The 17,171-nt window shown below is 34.6% G+C and overlaps 1 protein-coding gene across 2 annotated transcripts in view; it reads right to left on the reverse strand.

The window, feature by feature from the left end:
* Positions 1–7,397: 7,397 nt before the first annotated feature.
* The window catches only part of LOC136026445 (putative sodium-coupled neutral amino acid transporter 11), a 68,867-nt gene continuing 59,093 nt past the window's right edge, over positions 7,398–17,171 (reverse strand). For both annotated transcript variants that reach the window (XM_065703040.1, XM_065703039.1), the window contains exon 9: positions 7,398–7,665. In XM_065703040.1, the coding sequence (XP_065559112.1) occupies positions 7,423–7,665 (243 nt within the window). In that variant the 3' untranslated portion in view covers positions 7,398–7,422. The remainder of the gene's footprint in view (positions 7,666–17,171) is intronic.

The following is a 17,171-nucleotide window of genomic DNA, read 5'->3' on the forward strand; positions in this document are numbered from 1 at the left end:
TCTATGGCAAACATATTGCCAAATTACCTGCTAGCAACGCTTCGCGTCACTCGCGGGTACTGTAGAGAAATTTAAACAGTAAGGTAAAGCTGAAAAATATTTGTCTACTCCTTGGGTCCAAAATAAAGCAGAAAGTGGCAAGTGGAGTGTTTAGCATAATATTGCTTTGTGCGAGAGATTGCATGATAACGAGTCGTAATGTCTGCTGAGCTAAACGCCATAATCATGGCATCAGAGTTCCTCATGGATAATGAATTTGTGAGTGTTAATTAAAAAAAAATATTATAGTTTTTTCTCATTCTTTTTCAAGCCTAGAGCTGCTTTCTTTAGCTTTTCAGTATAAGATGGACATTGACACATTTCAGTGTCTTAGGATTATTTATAATCTCGCTTCAAGAGGAATAAGAACTTTTCTCCAGTATGTTCCAAGCCACTCAGGTATAATTGGTAACCATAAGGTGAATGAAACTGTCAAAAAGTACTTTAAATATTGACCAGCCAAGTGTGAGATCAATCCATATTAGAGATATTTACCGCTGGAGACTACCAGAGGTACTGTTAAATAAAAATAATCCAACTCTGTCGCCTTTCCCAATTGAGCACCTTTTTAAGATTTATCATAGAATTTGGTCTAGCTCAAATGGGGTAAATTTTCGGGCGTTTTCATATCAGTTCCGTAATTCAAGTGGCGAAGTTCCCTTTTCTTCCTTTGTAAGTTTTTTAATCTTGAAAATGAAGCAATTGACCATTGCCTATTTGAATGTAATATGCTGACGTCTGCATAGTATATCCTGCAATGTAAAATGTTAGAATGCTTCAAACATTACAGAATCTCACTATCAGTCAAGAGTCTAGCTGACCATATCAGGACACAGAGCAAAGAAATCAATGTATATCTTCTTATAATTCAACTCCTGGTATCAAAAGATTTACTGCAAGAAATCTGAGCAGATTCAAGATATATAAGGAAAAAACAACTCAATAGCTCTGTCCATCTCACAGAGTGGGTCAAAAGGAAAAGGGCTGAATATTCTCGACTGAAAAGCCCGCGTCTGCTGAAAAAGCAAAAGAAGACTGCAGTCTTGACGCTTATAAAACCTCCTCCCATTTCTTGGTGTAAACGATCCAGTGTGTATTTCTCAGTAGCTCGAGCAACTTTGAAGAATGTTAATAATTTGCACTATTTATGATTGCAAAAGCACAAAAATAGGGGGTGAGCCAGCGAAGTGGTTCGTTCTCTATGGTTCCATCTTACATGCATGACTAATGACTTAACAGAGCGGTCTATCCAGGATTTCTAAAAAGGGAGTTCGAGTTCAATTTCTAGCAAATATGGAGGCTTCTTGTGCTAACTTATATCAAAACAGCAACAGGGAAATAGCCGGAATTTCAGAAATATTGAAAAACGGAACCAGGAAGTGGTGGGACTATTTTAAATTCCTCACAAAATATTTTGTCTTTTGGGAGTGAGAAAATGTCAGATATTACTTTTAGCTGAGGCGGTAACAAAAAGTCATATCAATAAAAAAAAAATTGGGATTTGCTTCAGAAGTGAGAAAATGCCAAACAAGACCTTTAGCCGTGATAGTAAAGAAAGGTCATATTATTTAAACTGTCTTTGGTATTATTCTTCGAAGTTAGAAAATATCAGAGAGGACCTTTTCTGTGACGGTAGAGAAAGGTCATAATATTTAAACACACTTGCTATTTTTTTGGAAGTCAGAAAATGTTAGATATGACCTTTAGCGGTGACAGTAACGAAATGTTATACTATTAAAAATTTTTTTCGCATTTGTGTGATATGACCTTTAGCTGAGACGGTGGAGTAAGGTCATATTATTTAAACAGATTTTGGTGTTTGCTTTGAAAGTGAGGAAATGTCAGGCACGACGTTTTTGGTGACGGTAACGAAAGGTTATATAATCTAAATAGTTTTTGGAATTTGTTTCTGAAGTGAGAAAATATAAGCTATGACCTTTAGCAGTGGCGGTAGCGAGAGGTCATATTATTTGCATAGTTCTTAATTTTTTGGAAGGGAAAAAGTCTCAGATATGACCCTTAGTCGCTACGGCAATGAAAGGTGACATCATATTTTTTTTTATATATTTGTAATGTATATTAAAAAAGTCATGTAAGACTCCTGGCCATGACGGTAACGAAAGGTCAAATTACTCAAACTGTTTTTGATATAGGTCTTGGAAGTGAGAAAATGTTAGATATTACCTTACGCTGTGACGATAGCGGAAGGTCATGTTATTTACACATTTTTTTGTATTTTCTCCGGCAATGAAACAATCTTTAGGATTCTGAATACAAGATTAAATAAAAAAACAAGTTTTTTTAACTGAAAGTAAGGAGCGACATTAAAACTTAAAACGAACAGAAATTACTTCGTCAACTCCTCAACGCCCCTCCCTCCCTCTTCAACTCCTCAACTTTTCCCTCAACGCCCCACTCTTTACGCTAAAGTTTGACTCTTCCTCTCAACTATAATCTTTAAAACAGTAAAAAACTTTAGCGTAAAGAGCGGGGTGTTGAGGAGGGAACAGCCTCTTTCATATACGAAGTAATTTCTATTCGTTTTAAGTTTTAATATCGCTCCTTACTTTCAGTTAAAAAAACTTTTTTTTTATTAAATTTCTGAACGTTTTTGAATTAATACTAGTTTTGATTTTGGCTCTCCGCACATCAATAATTTAAACGAAATTTGTGTATTAATTTATTTTTATGGCTAAATGGCTTTCTCATAGTTTTGATCTTAGGAGCTTGAAACTTCTACAGTAGGGTTCTCTGATATGCTGAATCTGATGGTGTGATTTTTGTTAAAATTATACGACTTTTGAGGGGTGTTTCCACCTATGTTCTAAAATAAGGCAAACTTTCTCAGGCTCTTAACTTTCGATGGATAAGTTTAAACTTAATGAAACTTATATATTTAAAATCAGCAATAAAATGCAACTCTTTTGATGTAGCTATTGTTATAAAAATTCCGTTTTTTACAGTTTTGGTTACTATTACTACAGTTTGCTACCACAAACCACGAACTTTTGCAATGGATATCTTCGTCGTCAATTCATCAGTAAAGTGGTGAAATTTTTTACAAGGCTATCCCCTAAACACCCAAAAATTCTTTCTTGAGGTGCTCAAGCTAAAACTGTGCAATTGTTTGACATTAAGCCTTGAAATGAAGCAATTGAAATTGTTTGAAGCTGTCAAGGATAGCATGTATTGAACAATGACGGAGGAAGTCATTAAGCATCTCAGATAGCCGACCATCGACACTAAAGATATCTATTTTGTGTAGAAGACCCTCGTGCTGTGAACGGTCAAAGACGTTTGCAATGTCAAAGGAGAAAATGTGAATGTCATGTCCCAGAGATAGGCTCTTGAATCAATCTTGGTTACACAGTTTAACGTGGACCGTTTTCTTTGAAAACAGTATTGTGTGTCAGCCAACAAGCGGTGTGATTCAATGTCCCGATAAAGTATCCTGTCGATGAAACTTTCATCGAATTTTTCAAGCTGAACAGGAAACTGATTGGCTAACAAGATTCTACATTAGGAGGGTCATTGCCTTTGGGACGGGGACTATGTGAAAAAGTTTCGAGGCTTTTGAGAATGTTTCCACTGCATAGTATTTTCGAAAAAGAGAGGCGAGAGGACGAGCGGGCTCAGGGGTAAATCTCTTGAGGACGATATTTGATATTGTAACAGACTCTGAAGCTTCGGAAACATACCGCTGACCGAGAGTTCCATAAACCTTGCGTTTTAAAGTCTTGTGTTTGAAATTCTAACAGAAAACATATAGGTCCATAGTCCTGGAAGATGATTACCTAAAATATTCCTATTAGGACATTGTACTTGAGAGTGTTCTATAAAATTTTTGTATCTTCCACCAAGGCAAGGTAAGAAATATCATATCATGAATTTAGAATCCTAAAAAACAACAGTAGAGTAGATAATCCTAGAAAGCGACTCTGTAAAATTTCCTCATATGTATATTTTGCCTTACATAGCTCAGCAACATGTTCGCTTCTTCAAATGCCAAAATGAGACAATAAATAGTTTAGGTAATCTTGAATTTAGAATCCCAAAAGACGGCTTGAAGGTGAGAAGCTAAAATTTTCCCATAAGAACCTTTTGAAGTTTTTCTATAAAAAATTCGTATCTTACGAAAAAAAATATAATTGAAGAAAAACGGGTTTAATTTCTTATAAAGCAGTGACAACAAAATAAAGTAAAAACTACACTTTAGCTAACCAAAAAATAAAAATACTCCGAATATTTCGGCCCCACGTCCGGGAGCCTTTCTCAACAGAAAAAGAACAACAAAAAAGGAGAAAATTACAACAATTTAAGACTATTTTTAAGACATTATAAAAATGCCACGACAACTAAACCAACATAAAAAATATAAACAATCAAATATATAAGAAACAAAAACTCACATTTTAAAACAAACACTCCCGCAACTGACTGTAACTTTAGAAAAACTGAAGTAATTGTTTATATTGGCACTTTCCTCTGCCACAATCGATGTATAAATGGGAATCTATTAAAAATGAAAAATATAAATACTTGCAACAATACGAAAAGAGGTCACCCAACCCCAAATCCAACCAAAATCTTACAGGTTAATGAGACACAATTATGAATTATAAATTTAATGGTTTTTTTCATTTGCTATTTTAGCTGCCGTCCGTTGACTTCTTACAGCATTGACCATGCTTTGACCTCCGCTCGCAAGGTTTTTACTTGTTTCAGGACAATTATGCAACTCAATACTCATTGAAGTTTTTGACTGGTCTTTAATTAAACTATTATAAATTGAATTTATTTTAAATTCTTCTTCATCTCTATTGATACTAATACCCCCATAGATAATCTTTTTTATTTCTATAATTTCTCTGAAACTCTACGGACTTATCAACAATTTTGTCTGATCAAATAAAATATTATGATGAGGAAAATTAAACACGTGATCCGCTAAAGCGGATTCAAAAGTATCAGGTTTTTTATTCTGTCTTAGCGAGCAATCTATCGCATTTTTGTGTTGCTGTAGCCTATTTTTTAAATTCTGCTGCGTTCTATCTACATAAAATTTACCACAAAAGCATGGAATTTTGTATACCCCCTGTTGTATATTTCTTGGAACTTTATCTTTTCCGTTATTTAGCCATGAGCTTATATTTTGTCCTGATTTAAAAGCTGTTTTTATATCATGGTTTTTTAATCCTTTCCTTAATTTCTGTGACAACCTTGGGATATAAGGTAAAGTTATGTAATTTGGTTTTTGATTTGATCCATTTTCTTCTAATTTTACAGGTTCCAGTAACTTTTTTTTCCTTTTTTCAATTATTTGAGAAATCATATTTTCGGGATATCCATTTCCTACTAGAATATCCTTAATAAAAATTAATTCACTACTAATATATTCTGGTGAAGCTAAATTTAACACTCTATCCACTAAAGAAATAAATACCCCCCTTTTTACTTGGATCTGGTGATTTGATGTGAAAGACAAATAGCGGTTGTTATTAGTTGGTTTACGGTAAATTGCAAACACTAATTTAGTATTCTTTCTATGGATCCAAATATCCAGAAACGGTAATTTTTTCTCTGTTTCGTTTTCAATTTTAAAAACTAATTCCCCTCCCAAATTATTTAAATGTCACAGAAAACCTTCAATTTGTGATTCCCCATAATTCCAAAGAACTAATACATCATCCATATATCTGCCCCAAAATTTAGGTTTTAAAAAATATGGATCAATAGCTAAATTTTTTACATACTCCACATAAATATTAGCTAACAGTGGACTTAAGGGTCCTCCCATTCCTAATCCTCTAACTTGATGGTAAAAATTATCTCTAAATTTGAAATAATTAGTGTACCTGCTTGTGATATAATGAATTTGAAATAACTGAAACTATATTAAATCTAATTAAAAATAACTAGCAGGTATACTAATTATTTCAAATTTAGAGATAATTTTTACCATCAAGTTAGAGGATTAGCAATGGGATTAAGAGGATTAGCAATTTTATGTAGGTAGAACACAGCAGAATTTAAAAAATAGGCTACAGCAACACAAAAATGCGATAGATTGCTCGCTAAGACAGAATAAAAAACCTGACACTTTTGAATCCTCTATAGCGGATCACGTGTTTAATTTTCCTCATAATAGTATTTTATTTGATCAGACAAAAATTGTTGATAAGTCTGTAGGAATTTTACAAAGTTTCAGAGAAATTATAGAAATAAAAAAGATTATCTATGGGGGTATTAGTATCAATAGAAATGAAGGGGAATTTAAAACAAATTCAATTTATAATAGTTTAATTAAAGACCAGTCAAAAACTTCTATGAGTATTGAGTTGCATAATTGTCCTGAAACAAGTAATAACCTTGCGAACGGAGGTCAAAGCATGGTCAATGCTGTAAGAAGTCAACGGACGGCAGCTAAAATAGCAAATGAAAAAATCCATTCAATTTATGATTCATAATTGTGTCTCATTAACCTGTAAGATTTTGGTTGGATTTGGGGTTGGGTGACCTCTTTTCGTATTGTTGCAAGTATTTATAATTTTCATTTTTAATAGATTCCCATTTATACATCGATTGTGGCAGAGGAAAGTGCCAATATAAACAATTACTTCAGTTTTTCTAAAGTTACAGTCAGTTGCGGGAGTGTTTGTTTTAAAATGTGTGTTTTTGTTTCTTACATATTTGATTGTTTATATTTTTTATGTTGGTTTAGTTGTCGTGGCATTTTTATAATGTCTTAAAAATAGTCTTAAATTGTTGTAATTTTCTCCTTTTTTGTTGTTTTTTTTTCCGTTGAGAAAGGCTCCCGGACATGGGGCTGAAATATTCGGAGTATTTTTATTTTTTGGTTAGCTAAAGTGTTGTTTTATTTTATTTTGTTGTCACTGCTTTATAAGAAATTAAACCCGTTTTTCTTCAATTATATTTTTTTTCGTAAATGGAAAAGCAGTGTGGTCTAAGAAATTATTCGTATCTTCAAATACTGGGCAGCAGTTAAATGATAATCCTGTAATTGTATCTGCTAAATAATCATAATATTACCGGTGCCAAAGGGAGAGATGAGCCTTTGGATCCTCGGAAGATATTGAAGAAAATTGACATTCAACATAATATATTTCTAGACTAGATATCTCATAGAGGAAGGAAAAAAAATCTATTGTCAGACGACAACAAAACCGAGTTAAAAAAGGAAACTATTTGCTTATTTTTAAAACAAATAATTCTGATATAACTATCATTTTTTTGTGACAAATATCATCTGTGTGTTTTCAATTCAAGCTCGTTGTTCTGTACAGCAGTAATTCACAACACTCGCAAATGCATATCTGTATACCGTCATGAACTTTACATGCATAAAATATATTTATTATTCATTCAAATTAATGTAAAGTTAACAGTTTGATTATTTGATATGCAGTAAATAGGTTCTTCACCGTGAGTACAAGTTCTAGACTCCCCAGTGAGAATAGAGAAAATACCAGATAGTGCCACTATAGAACCAAATATTGCTAGTGCTAGTACTTTGATCTTCATCCAAGATTTCCATTTCAAGGAACTCAGCTTTATATAGCAAAGGGATGGTAGAATGAACGCTAATGGAATAGCAGCAATAATACCCTGAAAAAACAAGTACTTTATTTTTTTGGCTCAAACAGCGATATTAAGAAAACTACAGCATAAGAAGCTCATTTTTCCCAAGAGCTTTCGTCTTCAGTTTGATAGATTATGAGCAAGCGTTTGATTCTTTTTATAGAAGAGCTTTAGTGAAGGTCCTATCCTTGTGTGGTATACTAGACAAAAACGTTAAGTGATTAGTGCAATACTCAATCACCAGAAGATTTGACCGGGAAAATTGCCCCAATAAACTTGTTCTAGGGAAATTTACGTTCAGAACACTGCCCAGGGAACGAGGAATTGGGCTTATTTAAGGGAATTTTAATTAAAGGCACAACCAAAGAAGTTTTAAATGTTCAAGAGCCGAGCTTCTTGATCGAACACATTTAATGGAAGTAATTTGAGCATGATCAATTTTGAGGTGAGTTTATTTGCACAATTTTTTCACAACTCAGGGAAAGATTTTTGGTAACAAATTTTCTGTGCAGATTTTCTAGAGTTGGAATTTTTACGAGGTCGATTTTGATGGGGGAAATTTTACGGTGCCGTCTTTGATAATAAATTTTACCAGGTACTGTTTTCCTGGGGAAAAGCTTCTCGATGCCCTCCTCCGTTGTTTGAGCATCCCGTTGTATCCCAGTATCCATTGTCGCAGTTTAAGACCATAAATCGTCACAAGATGTTGGCGTAACGACTACCTTTTAAACCTAGAATGTAATTGTTAAATTCAAAATAGCAGTTACGTGGAATTTTAACGTTTTGGTATATAAACGTTCATTGTTTCCCTTTTATTGTTTCTTAATGTTTTGATTCGTACCGAGGTTTCAGATAGATTGAAATTGTTACTTTTCATAAGAGTACTGGTTCTGGCTGTACTTCACAATATCACACGAAAGTTTGTTCTGAAAGTGGCTTGCTACTTTATATTCTTTTTCTTGTCAAAAGATGACAAGGTAATTTTATTTTACAAGGTAGTTATCTGCAAATATTTGGAATGGACTTACCACCCAGACACGAATAACATCTCTGGATATATTCAGCCTGTTCAATCAAGCAAGTTCTTATAGATACTCCATCTTCTGCTTACTTGTGCCACTACCTCTTTATTCAATGCACTTAAAGAAAAATGTCGCTAAAACTACAGGTAGAATACAAAGCTATAAAAAGGCCTGAACCCTGGTACACATAAAAAACAATAAGAAATTAATGAAAAAAATAAAAGTTCTATATATTTTTATTTATGAAAACAATAAATTCGATTTGACTTTTGTTTTGAATTAGAGTCACGTTTAAGTTTTTGAAAATGTTGCTTTTGTCTCGTTTTTTTTTCATAATTATGGTCAAAAATTGTGAGAATGATGCGGAAACCGACGAGGATACGTTTTGAAATTTAAAGTCATGTTCAGGTTTTTAAGAATGGAGGTCTTGCCACCGTTTTCTTTAAGTTGTTCTCCGAAAAATTTGGGAGCCACGCAAAAGTTGACGAGACTGCTCTTTAGAATTCGAGAATTATAGTTGTATAAGAGTGGTTGTTTTGATGCCATGTGTTTTAGACTTATGGTTCAAAAATGCAGAAATAATGTGAAATATGCATGTGAGTGTCGACAACGTTGCCACCTGAAATGCCATTCACACAATGTAACAATTAAAAACATAAGGCTAAATCATACAATGAAATAGGATTTATAGAATTATTAAACTTTCTTAGAATAACAAAACTCTTGATTAGCTTCAATTTAAAAAGACAAATATGGTAAGTAAAATACAGGTTTTCATTTAGGAAAATGCCAAAGAATCTGGTATAGGGACCAAAATGTCTACTTATAAAGCCATTTGGTACATAGATTTAGACTACTGAAAGAAGCCGCAGATTCTCGTGAGAATGTTAGAATCTCTATTTAGAAACATTTAGAGGAATACACAGTTACAAGGTGGTATATATACGATCCACTAACTTCAGAAAATACCAAATAACTGATGCTCTTGTTGCTCTGCGACTTTCATCTGGCTTGATAATTTCATCCCTTTTTGACAATTTTTATTTACACAGATAGCCTTGACTGAATGATGACATGAGTGAAAAAAACACGGGAAACTAAATGGCGTCCAAGTAAATGAACAAAGGGAAAAAACAACAGCAGCTCAGAGGGAAAACACTTTTGAGAACACGAAATTGTAAAACACCGAGCAGTGTATACATTAATTAAAATCAAGAAATTACATGAAATGTTTAATTTTTCAGGGTTTAAATTACTACTTTGTTTGGATATATTTTGCATCAGGATTTTGAGTTATCAGAGTTATTGATTTACCTTTTTGAGGTAAATTTGAGGTAAAATTTGAGGTAAGGATTTTGAGTTATCCTTGTCGTATCAGAGTCTAAAAAAAACTCATAGCCTTATTAATTATGTTGAAACACTTCAGAACTTCTCTGCTTTGATTTTTATCTTTTCTTGAAGGATTTCTTAATGACTCTATTGCGCTTTTTGAATCGAAGTAAATGATAATATTTTCTCAAGTTATACTTTGCAAAACCAATTTGATGGTTTTTTTGAAAGAGCATAAAGCTGAATACTTCAGCTTGAAATACCCTGTAATCTCGATTTAACTTACTTTACCTTGAAACATCGGAATGGGTCTCATCTTTTCAAAAATTCTTTTATTATGAAAATTATTAACATTTTTAGGAAATGATTCTAATTCCATTCAAAATATAAAATGGTAGTTCAAATTATGTTTGTCAAATTTTATCAATCATTTTTTTTTTTAAATTTTTGCTGTTAAAAAAATTAGCCCAATAACTCCCTTCGTCGAGTAATTAATATATCATAGGGTGGGGGAGTGTGCCCCAAGCGATGAAAATAATTTATCAGAAGTAAAGCGATACCAGATGTGCTCAGATAATAATATTTGAAAAAAGGAAATGTGATCTATTGACTGCTAATCCTTATCAAACAGTTCGTGGTAACGAACTGTAGTAAGGAGCGATCCGGCTCAATAGTAACCAAAACTCTAAAAAATTGAATTTTGATATAAATAGCTACATCAAAAGAATCGCATTTTAATGCTGATTTTAAATATATAAGTTTCATCAAGTTTAGTCTTAGCCATCAAAAGTTACGAGCCTGAGAAAATTTGCCTTATTTAGGAAAATAGGGGGAAACACCCCCTAAAAGTCGTAGGATCTTAACGAAAATGACACCATCAGATTCAGCGTATCAGAGGACCCTACTGTAGAAGTTTCAAGCTCCTATCTACAAAAATGTGGAATTTTGCATTTTTTGCCAGAAGACAAATCACGGGTGCGTGTTTATTTGTTTGTTTTGTTGTTGTTTTTTTTTTTTTTTCCCAGGGGTCATCGTATCAACCAAGTGGTCCTAGAATGTCGCAAGAGGGCTCATTCTAACGGAAATGAAAAGTTCAAGTGCCCTTTTTAAGTGACCAAAAATATTGGAGGGTATCTAGGCCCCCTCCCACGCTCATTTTTTTCCCAAAGTCAACGGATCAAAATTTTGAGATAGCCATTTGTTTGGCATAGTCGAAAATCTTAATAACTATATTTTTGGGGATGACTTACTCCCCCACAGTCCCTGGGGGAGGGGTTGCATGTTACAAACTTCAACCAGTGTTTACATATAATAATGGTTATTGGGAAGTGTACAGACGTTTTTAGGGGGATTTTTTGGTTTTGGGGGTAGGGTTGAGGGAGGGGGCTATGTGGGAGGATCTTTCCTTGAAGAAATATGCCAAGGGGGAAAAAAATTCAATGAAAAGGGCGCAGGATTTTCTAGCATTACTATAAAAAAAAACAATGAAAAAATAAACATGAAAACGTTTTTTCAAATGAAAGTAAGGAATAGCATTGAAATTTAAAACAAACAGAGATTATTACGCATATGAAGGGTTCTAAAAATACTTTAGCATAAAGAGCGAGGTATTTAGGAGGAGATAAATACCTCGCTCTTTATGCTAAAATATTTTTAGTGATTTCAACTATTTATTCTACGGCCTATTTGATTCAGGGGTCATTCTTAAAGAATTGGAACAAAACTTACGATTTAGTGTAAAGAGCGAGGTATTAACGAGGGTACAAACCCCCTCGTACACATAATAAAAATATAAGAATATAAAAGTTTGTTACGTAAGTTAATTCTTAAGTTACGTATATTTTTTACTAATAAAAACGTTCGTTGAATATTAAAAGTTCTAGTAGCCTTTTTAAGTAACCGAAAAATTGGAGGGCAGCTAGGCCTCCTTCCCCACCCCTTATTTCTCAAAATCGTCTGATCAAAACTAAGAGAAAGCCATTTAGCCAAAAAAAAATTAATATACTAATTTAATTTCAATAATTTATGTGCGGAGAGCCAAAATCAAACATGCATTAATTCAAAAACGTTCAGAAACTAAATAAAAAAAACTAGTTTTTTTAACTGAAAGTAAGGAGCGACATTAAAACTTAAAACGAGCAGAAATTACTCCGTATATGAAATGGGTTGTCCCCTCCGCAGTCCCACGCTCTTTACGCTAAAGTTTTTAGTTGTTTTAAAAAGTAGAATTGTGGCAAAGAGTCAAAATTTAGCGTAAAGAGCGTGGGACTGCAGAGGGGACAACCCATTTCATATATGGAGTAATTTCTGTTCGTTTTAAGTTTTAATGTCGCTCCTTACTTTCAGTTAAAAAACTAGTTTTTTTTTATTTAATGAAAACAAGAGCCAAGAGCTCATATGGTACTTTTGACGAGTTCGGACGAGCCAAGATCCAAGAGCTTCTTCCCACCAAGTTTCACTACTATCTCTCCACTCAAAGTGTTTACCAAGATTTTCAGCTTCCCCCTCCAACTCCCCCCAATGTCACTGGATCCGGTCAGGATTTAAAATAAGAGCTCTGAGACACGAGGGCCTTCTAAATATAAAATTTTATTAAGATCCGATAACCCGTCCGTAAGTTAAAAATTCCTTATTTTTCTAATTTTTCCGAATTAACCGTCCTTCCACTCCCTCCAGATGGTCAAATCAGGGACGAAAACTATTTGTAATTTAATCTGGTCGGGTCCCTGATACACCTGCTAACTTTCAGCGATCTCTATATTGATCAAATATCTAGTTTTGAATAATCTTCATGTAAAAATTGGGGTGGTCCGAAATTCGAACCTGAGACCTCTCGCACCTTAAGCGAGAATCATACTCCTAAGCCATAAGCCATACTTACGAAGAACAATCATTTGTTTTATCGGAAAATTGAATTCTTCTCAACTATCTTGTTCGCTCCCCCCCCCCCCCAGATGTTCGAATCGGGAAAGACACTATTTCTAATTTAATCTAGTCTGGTTCCTGATACGCCTGCCAACTTTCGTCGTTCTAGCTTATCTGGAAGTGCCCAAACTAGCAAATCCCTCCAACTCCACCAAAGAGAGCGGATCTGGTCCGGTTATTTCAATAACATATCTAGGACATGTGCTTATTCTTCCCACATAGTTTCATCCCGACCTCTACACTCTAAGCGTTTTCCAAGATTTACGGTTTCCCCCTCCAACTCCGTCCGATGTCATCAGATCCAGTTGGGATCTAAAATAAGAGCTCTGAAACATGAGGTCCTTCTAAATATCAAATTTAATTAAGATCCAATGATTCATACGTTAAAAATACCTCCTTTTTTTTAATTATTCCAAATTACATCCCCCCAAACTCCCCCAAAGAGATCCAAACCGATATGGTTGTGTCAATCTCGTATCTAGGACTTGAGCTTATTCTTCCCATCAAGTATCATCACGATGTTTCCACTCTAAGCGTTATCCAAAATTTCCAGTTTCCTCCTCCATCGCACCCCAATGTCAATAGATCCAGTCAGGATTTAAAATAAGAGCGCTGAGACACGAGGTCCTTCTAAATATCAAATTTCATTAGGATCCAATCATCTGTTCGTAAGTTAAAGATATCTCATCTTTTTTAATTTTACGAATTACCGAATTAGGTACCCCCCCCAGCTCCCCCAAAGAGAGCGTATCCGATCCAGTAATTGCAGTCCCTTATCTAGGACTTGTGCTTATTCTTCCCCCAAAGTTTGATACCGATCTATCCACTCTAAGCGTTTTCCAAGATTTCCCGTCCTCCCAACTTCCTCCAATGACTCTGAATCCGGTTGGGATTTCAAATAAGAGCTCTAGCGCACGATATCCTTCTAAATATCAAATTTCATTAAGATCCAATCAACCGTTCATAAATTAAAAATACTTCATTTTTTCTAATTTTTCCAAATTAACCATACCCCATTCCCCCCAGATAGTCGAATCGGGGAAAACGACTATTTCTAATTTAATCTGGTCTAATTCTTGATACGCCTGCCAAATTTCATTGTCCTAGCGTAGTTTGAAGTGCCCAAACTAGAAAAACCGGGACTTACAGACCGACCGACAGAATTTGCGATCGCTATATGTCACTTGGTAAATATCAACTACCATCAGAATAAAAGCAACTGAAATAAAATAAAATAAAAGAAGCTGAAAAGTCTTCAGTGCCACCTTTAGTTAGTCACCAATACGAATTCTGTTTACACGTGGCGACAAATAACCATTCATCTGTCCAATGTGTTTGGCGATTTATTATTTCCTCGCATATGCGGGAATCAAGCAAGTTTCATCAAGTTTAGTCTTACCCATCAAAAGTTACGAGCGTGAGAAAACTTGCCTTATATTATAAAGTAGAGAGAAACACCCCATAAAGGTCCTAGAATCTTAACGAAAATCACACCATCAGATTTAGAGTTTCCGACAACTTTACTTAAGAAGTTTCAAGTTCCTATCTACAAAAATGTATAATTTCGTATTTTTCGCCATAACACAGACCACGGATGTGTGTTTTTTTTCTTGTTGTTTTTTTTTTCCAGGGGTGGTCGTATCGAACCAGTGTTCATAGAATGTCGCAATAAGGCTTATTCTAACGGAAATTAAAAGCTCTAGCGCTCTTTTTAAGTGACCAAAAATCGGAGGGCACTTAGGCCACCCCCCACGCACATTTTTCCGAAGTCAACGGATCAAAATTTGAAATAGCCATTCTGTTCAGCATAGTCGAAAAAACGTAATGACAATATCTTTGGGGAAGATTTAATCCCCACAGTCCCCAAGGGAGGGGCTGAAGTGTAGAGCCGTTTTCAGGGGGATTTTTTCACGTTGAGGTGGGTTTGGGCCAGGATAGGGGGTTACGCGGAAGGATCTTTGCATTGAGTAATTAATCATGAGGGAAGAAGATTTCCATGAAGGGGGCGCAGGATTTTCTAGCATTATTAAAAAACAATGATAAAATAAATAAAAAAAAAGTTTTTTCAACTGGAAGCAAGGAGCAGTATTAAAACTTAAGGCGAACAGAAAATGTTATGTATATAAGGGGTTTCGTCTCCTCCACAATGCCTTGCTGTTTACGCTAAAGTATTTTTAGTAATTTCAACTATTTATTATGCGGCCTTAGTGATTCAGGGGTCATTCTTGATGAATTGGGATGAAATTCAAGCTTTAGTGTAAAGACCGAGGTACTGACGAGGGGACGAACCCCCTTATATACGTAATAAAAATATACAAATATAGAAGTTCGTTAAGTTAGTTAATTCGTAAGTTAGGTGTATTTATTACTAATAAAAACGATCATAAAAAAATAAAACGGTCTAGTTGTATTTTTAAGTAACCGAAAATCGGAGGGCAACTAGGCCTCCTCCCCCACCCCTTTTTTCCAAAAGCTTCCGATCAAAACTATGAGAAAGCCATTTAGCCAAAAAATATCAATAATCAAATTTCGTTTCACATATTCATGTGCGGTGATCCGAAATCAAAACATGCATTAATTCAAAAACGTTCAGAAATTAAATATAAAAAAAGGTTTTTTTTAACTATAAGTAAGGAGCGATATTAAAACTTAAAACGAACAGAAATTATTCCGTATAAGAAAGGGACTGTCCCCTCCTCGACTCTTCGCTCTTTACACTAAAGTTCTTTTTTATTTCTTTAAAAAGTTGAGTTGTGAGAAAGAGTCTCTCATATACGGAATAATTTCTGTTCGTTTTAAGTTTTAGTGTCGCTTCTTACTTGCAGTTAAAAACTGCTTGTTTCTTTTTATTCAATTAACTAATAGAATAATAAGTATCTCAATTCTTTTTATCATTATTTAATCGCCTAACATCAGGTTCGTCTTAATTTCTTCATTATGCACATTTTGCGTATTTAAAAATTTTGCTAGGAATCTCTTAGAAACTAGAAGAGGCTATGGTCCCCACCTGTCAACAAAAAGGACGTTCAATACGTAAGTAATGTGCCATAACTCTGAATATTTGTAGCGGTAACTTTGAATAATTTGAAGAGTATTTACCTTATAGGCTCTGCAATGATCCAGACAAGGTGAAACAGTTTTTGTTTGGACAAACAGTTTTCAACCGGAAGATTATTTGTGCTACAACTTAAATAAAAGAACAAACAATGAAAATCATTGTATTACGCCTACTGTTTTGCTAGTCACGAAAGTGTGAACAGATATCGTCAGTCTTCAGTACTTAAATAAATAAATAAAAAACTGTTTTTTTTAATGGAAAGTAAGGAGCGACATTAAAACTTAAAAAGAAAAGAAATTACTTAGTATGTGAAAGGGGCTGCTTCCTCATCAACGCCCTGCTCTTTACGTTAAAGTTTGACTATTTCTCTTAGCTGTGCTTTTTAAAACAGTAAAAAACTATAGCGTAAAGAGCGGGGCGATGATGAGGAAGCAGCCCCTTTCGCATACTAAGTAATTGTGTTGCGAGAGCATTGTGTTGCGAGAGCAACACTTTGGTTTTGTCGTGTTTTTTTTTTTTTTTTTTTGTTCCTAGCACCCCGATTTCAGCTTATTCCTAGAAAGTGGTAAGGGTCTAACCTCTGCGGTTTTTACGGAAAGTGTGGACCTTAGGCCGGATTGATGAATATGACTTTACATTTTGGAAAGCTTCGTAGAACTCTTGCCTGGGGCCAAAAAGGATGGTTTTTGCTTATCCTTGAGCCAGAGCCTATAGTGTGTGAAGTGAAGAGGAGTTGTATAGCCTATGTCAGAGAAGACTATCTTAAGTTATGCAGCGAAGCTTTCGTTTCATCAAACCATGTTTCTGCTTTCGAGTGGAAAGCTCCGTTCTCGCAGGCAAGCAGGCAGGCACCAGTTTCAAATTGAAGATGGACTAAAATCTATAAGTGTTAAATATATACGACAGTTACCCTGCCCGACAGCCAATATATCTTCTTTGAGTGATGAATAGAAAAATTTAGAGAAGCAAAAAAGCGGCATTTTCCCACGGGTCCGAAAGTGCTGCCATCTATTGTTTCTACCCATTTCTGTTCGTGATTTCAGCTGAGTTTATCATTCGGTTTTTCGCACTTGGGATTACGGTAGAGAAATGGTATCAGATGTGCCTCTTAAACTTTAAAAGTTCTCTCATTGCAAAAGAAATTAGAGTTTATCCTTTGCTCCTTTCTAAGTGATGACGTTAGAAAGTTGGCCTACGGC

This window comes from Artemia franciscana, chromosome 4, assembly GCF_032884065.1.
Source record: "Artemia franciscana chromosome 4, ASM3288406v1, whole genome shotgun sequence".
Classification (NCBI taxonomy): domain Eukaryota; kingdom Metazoa; phylum Arthropoda; class Branchiopoda; order Anostraca; family Artemiidae; genus Artemia; species Artemia franciscana.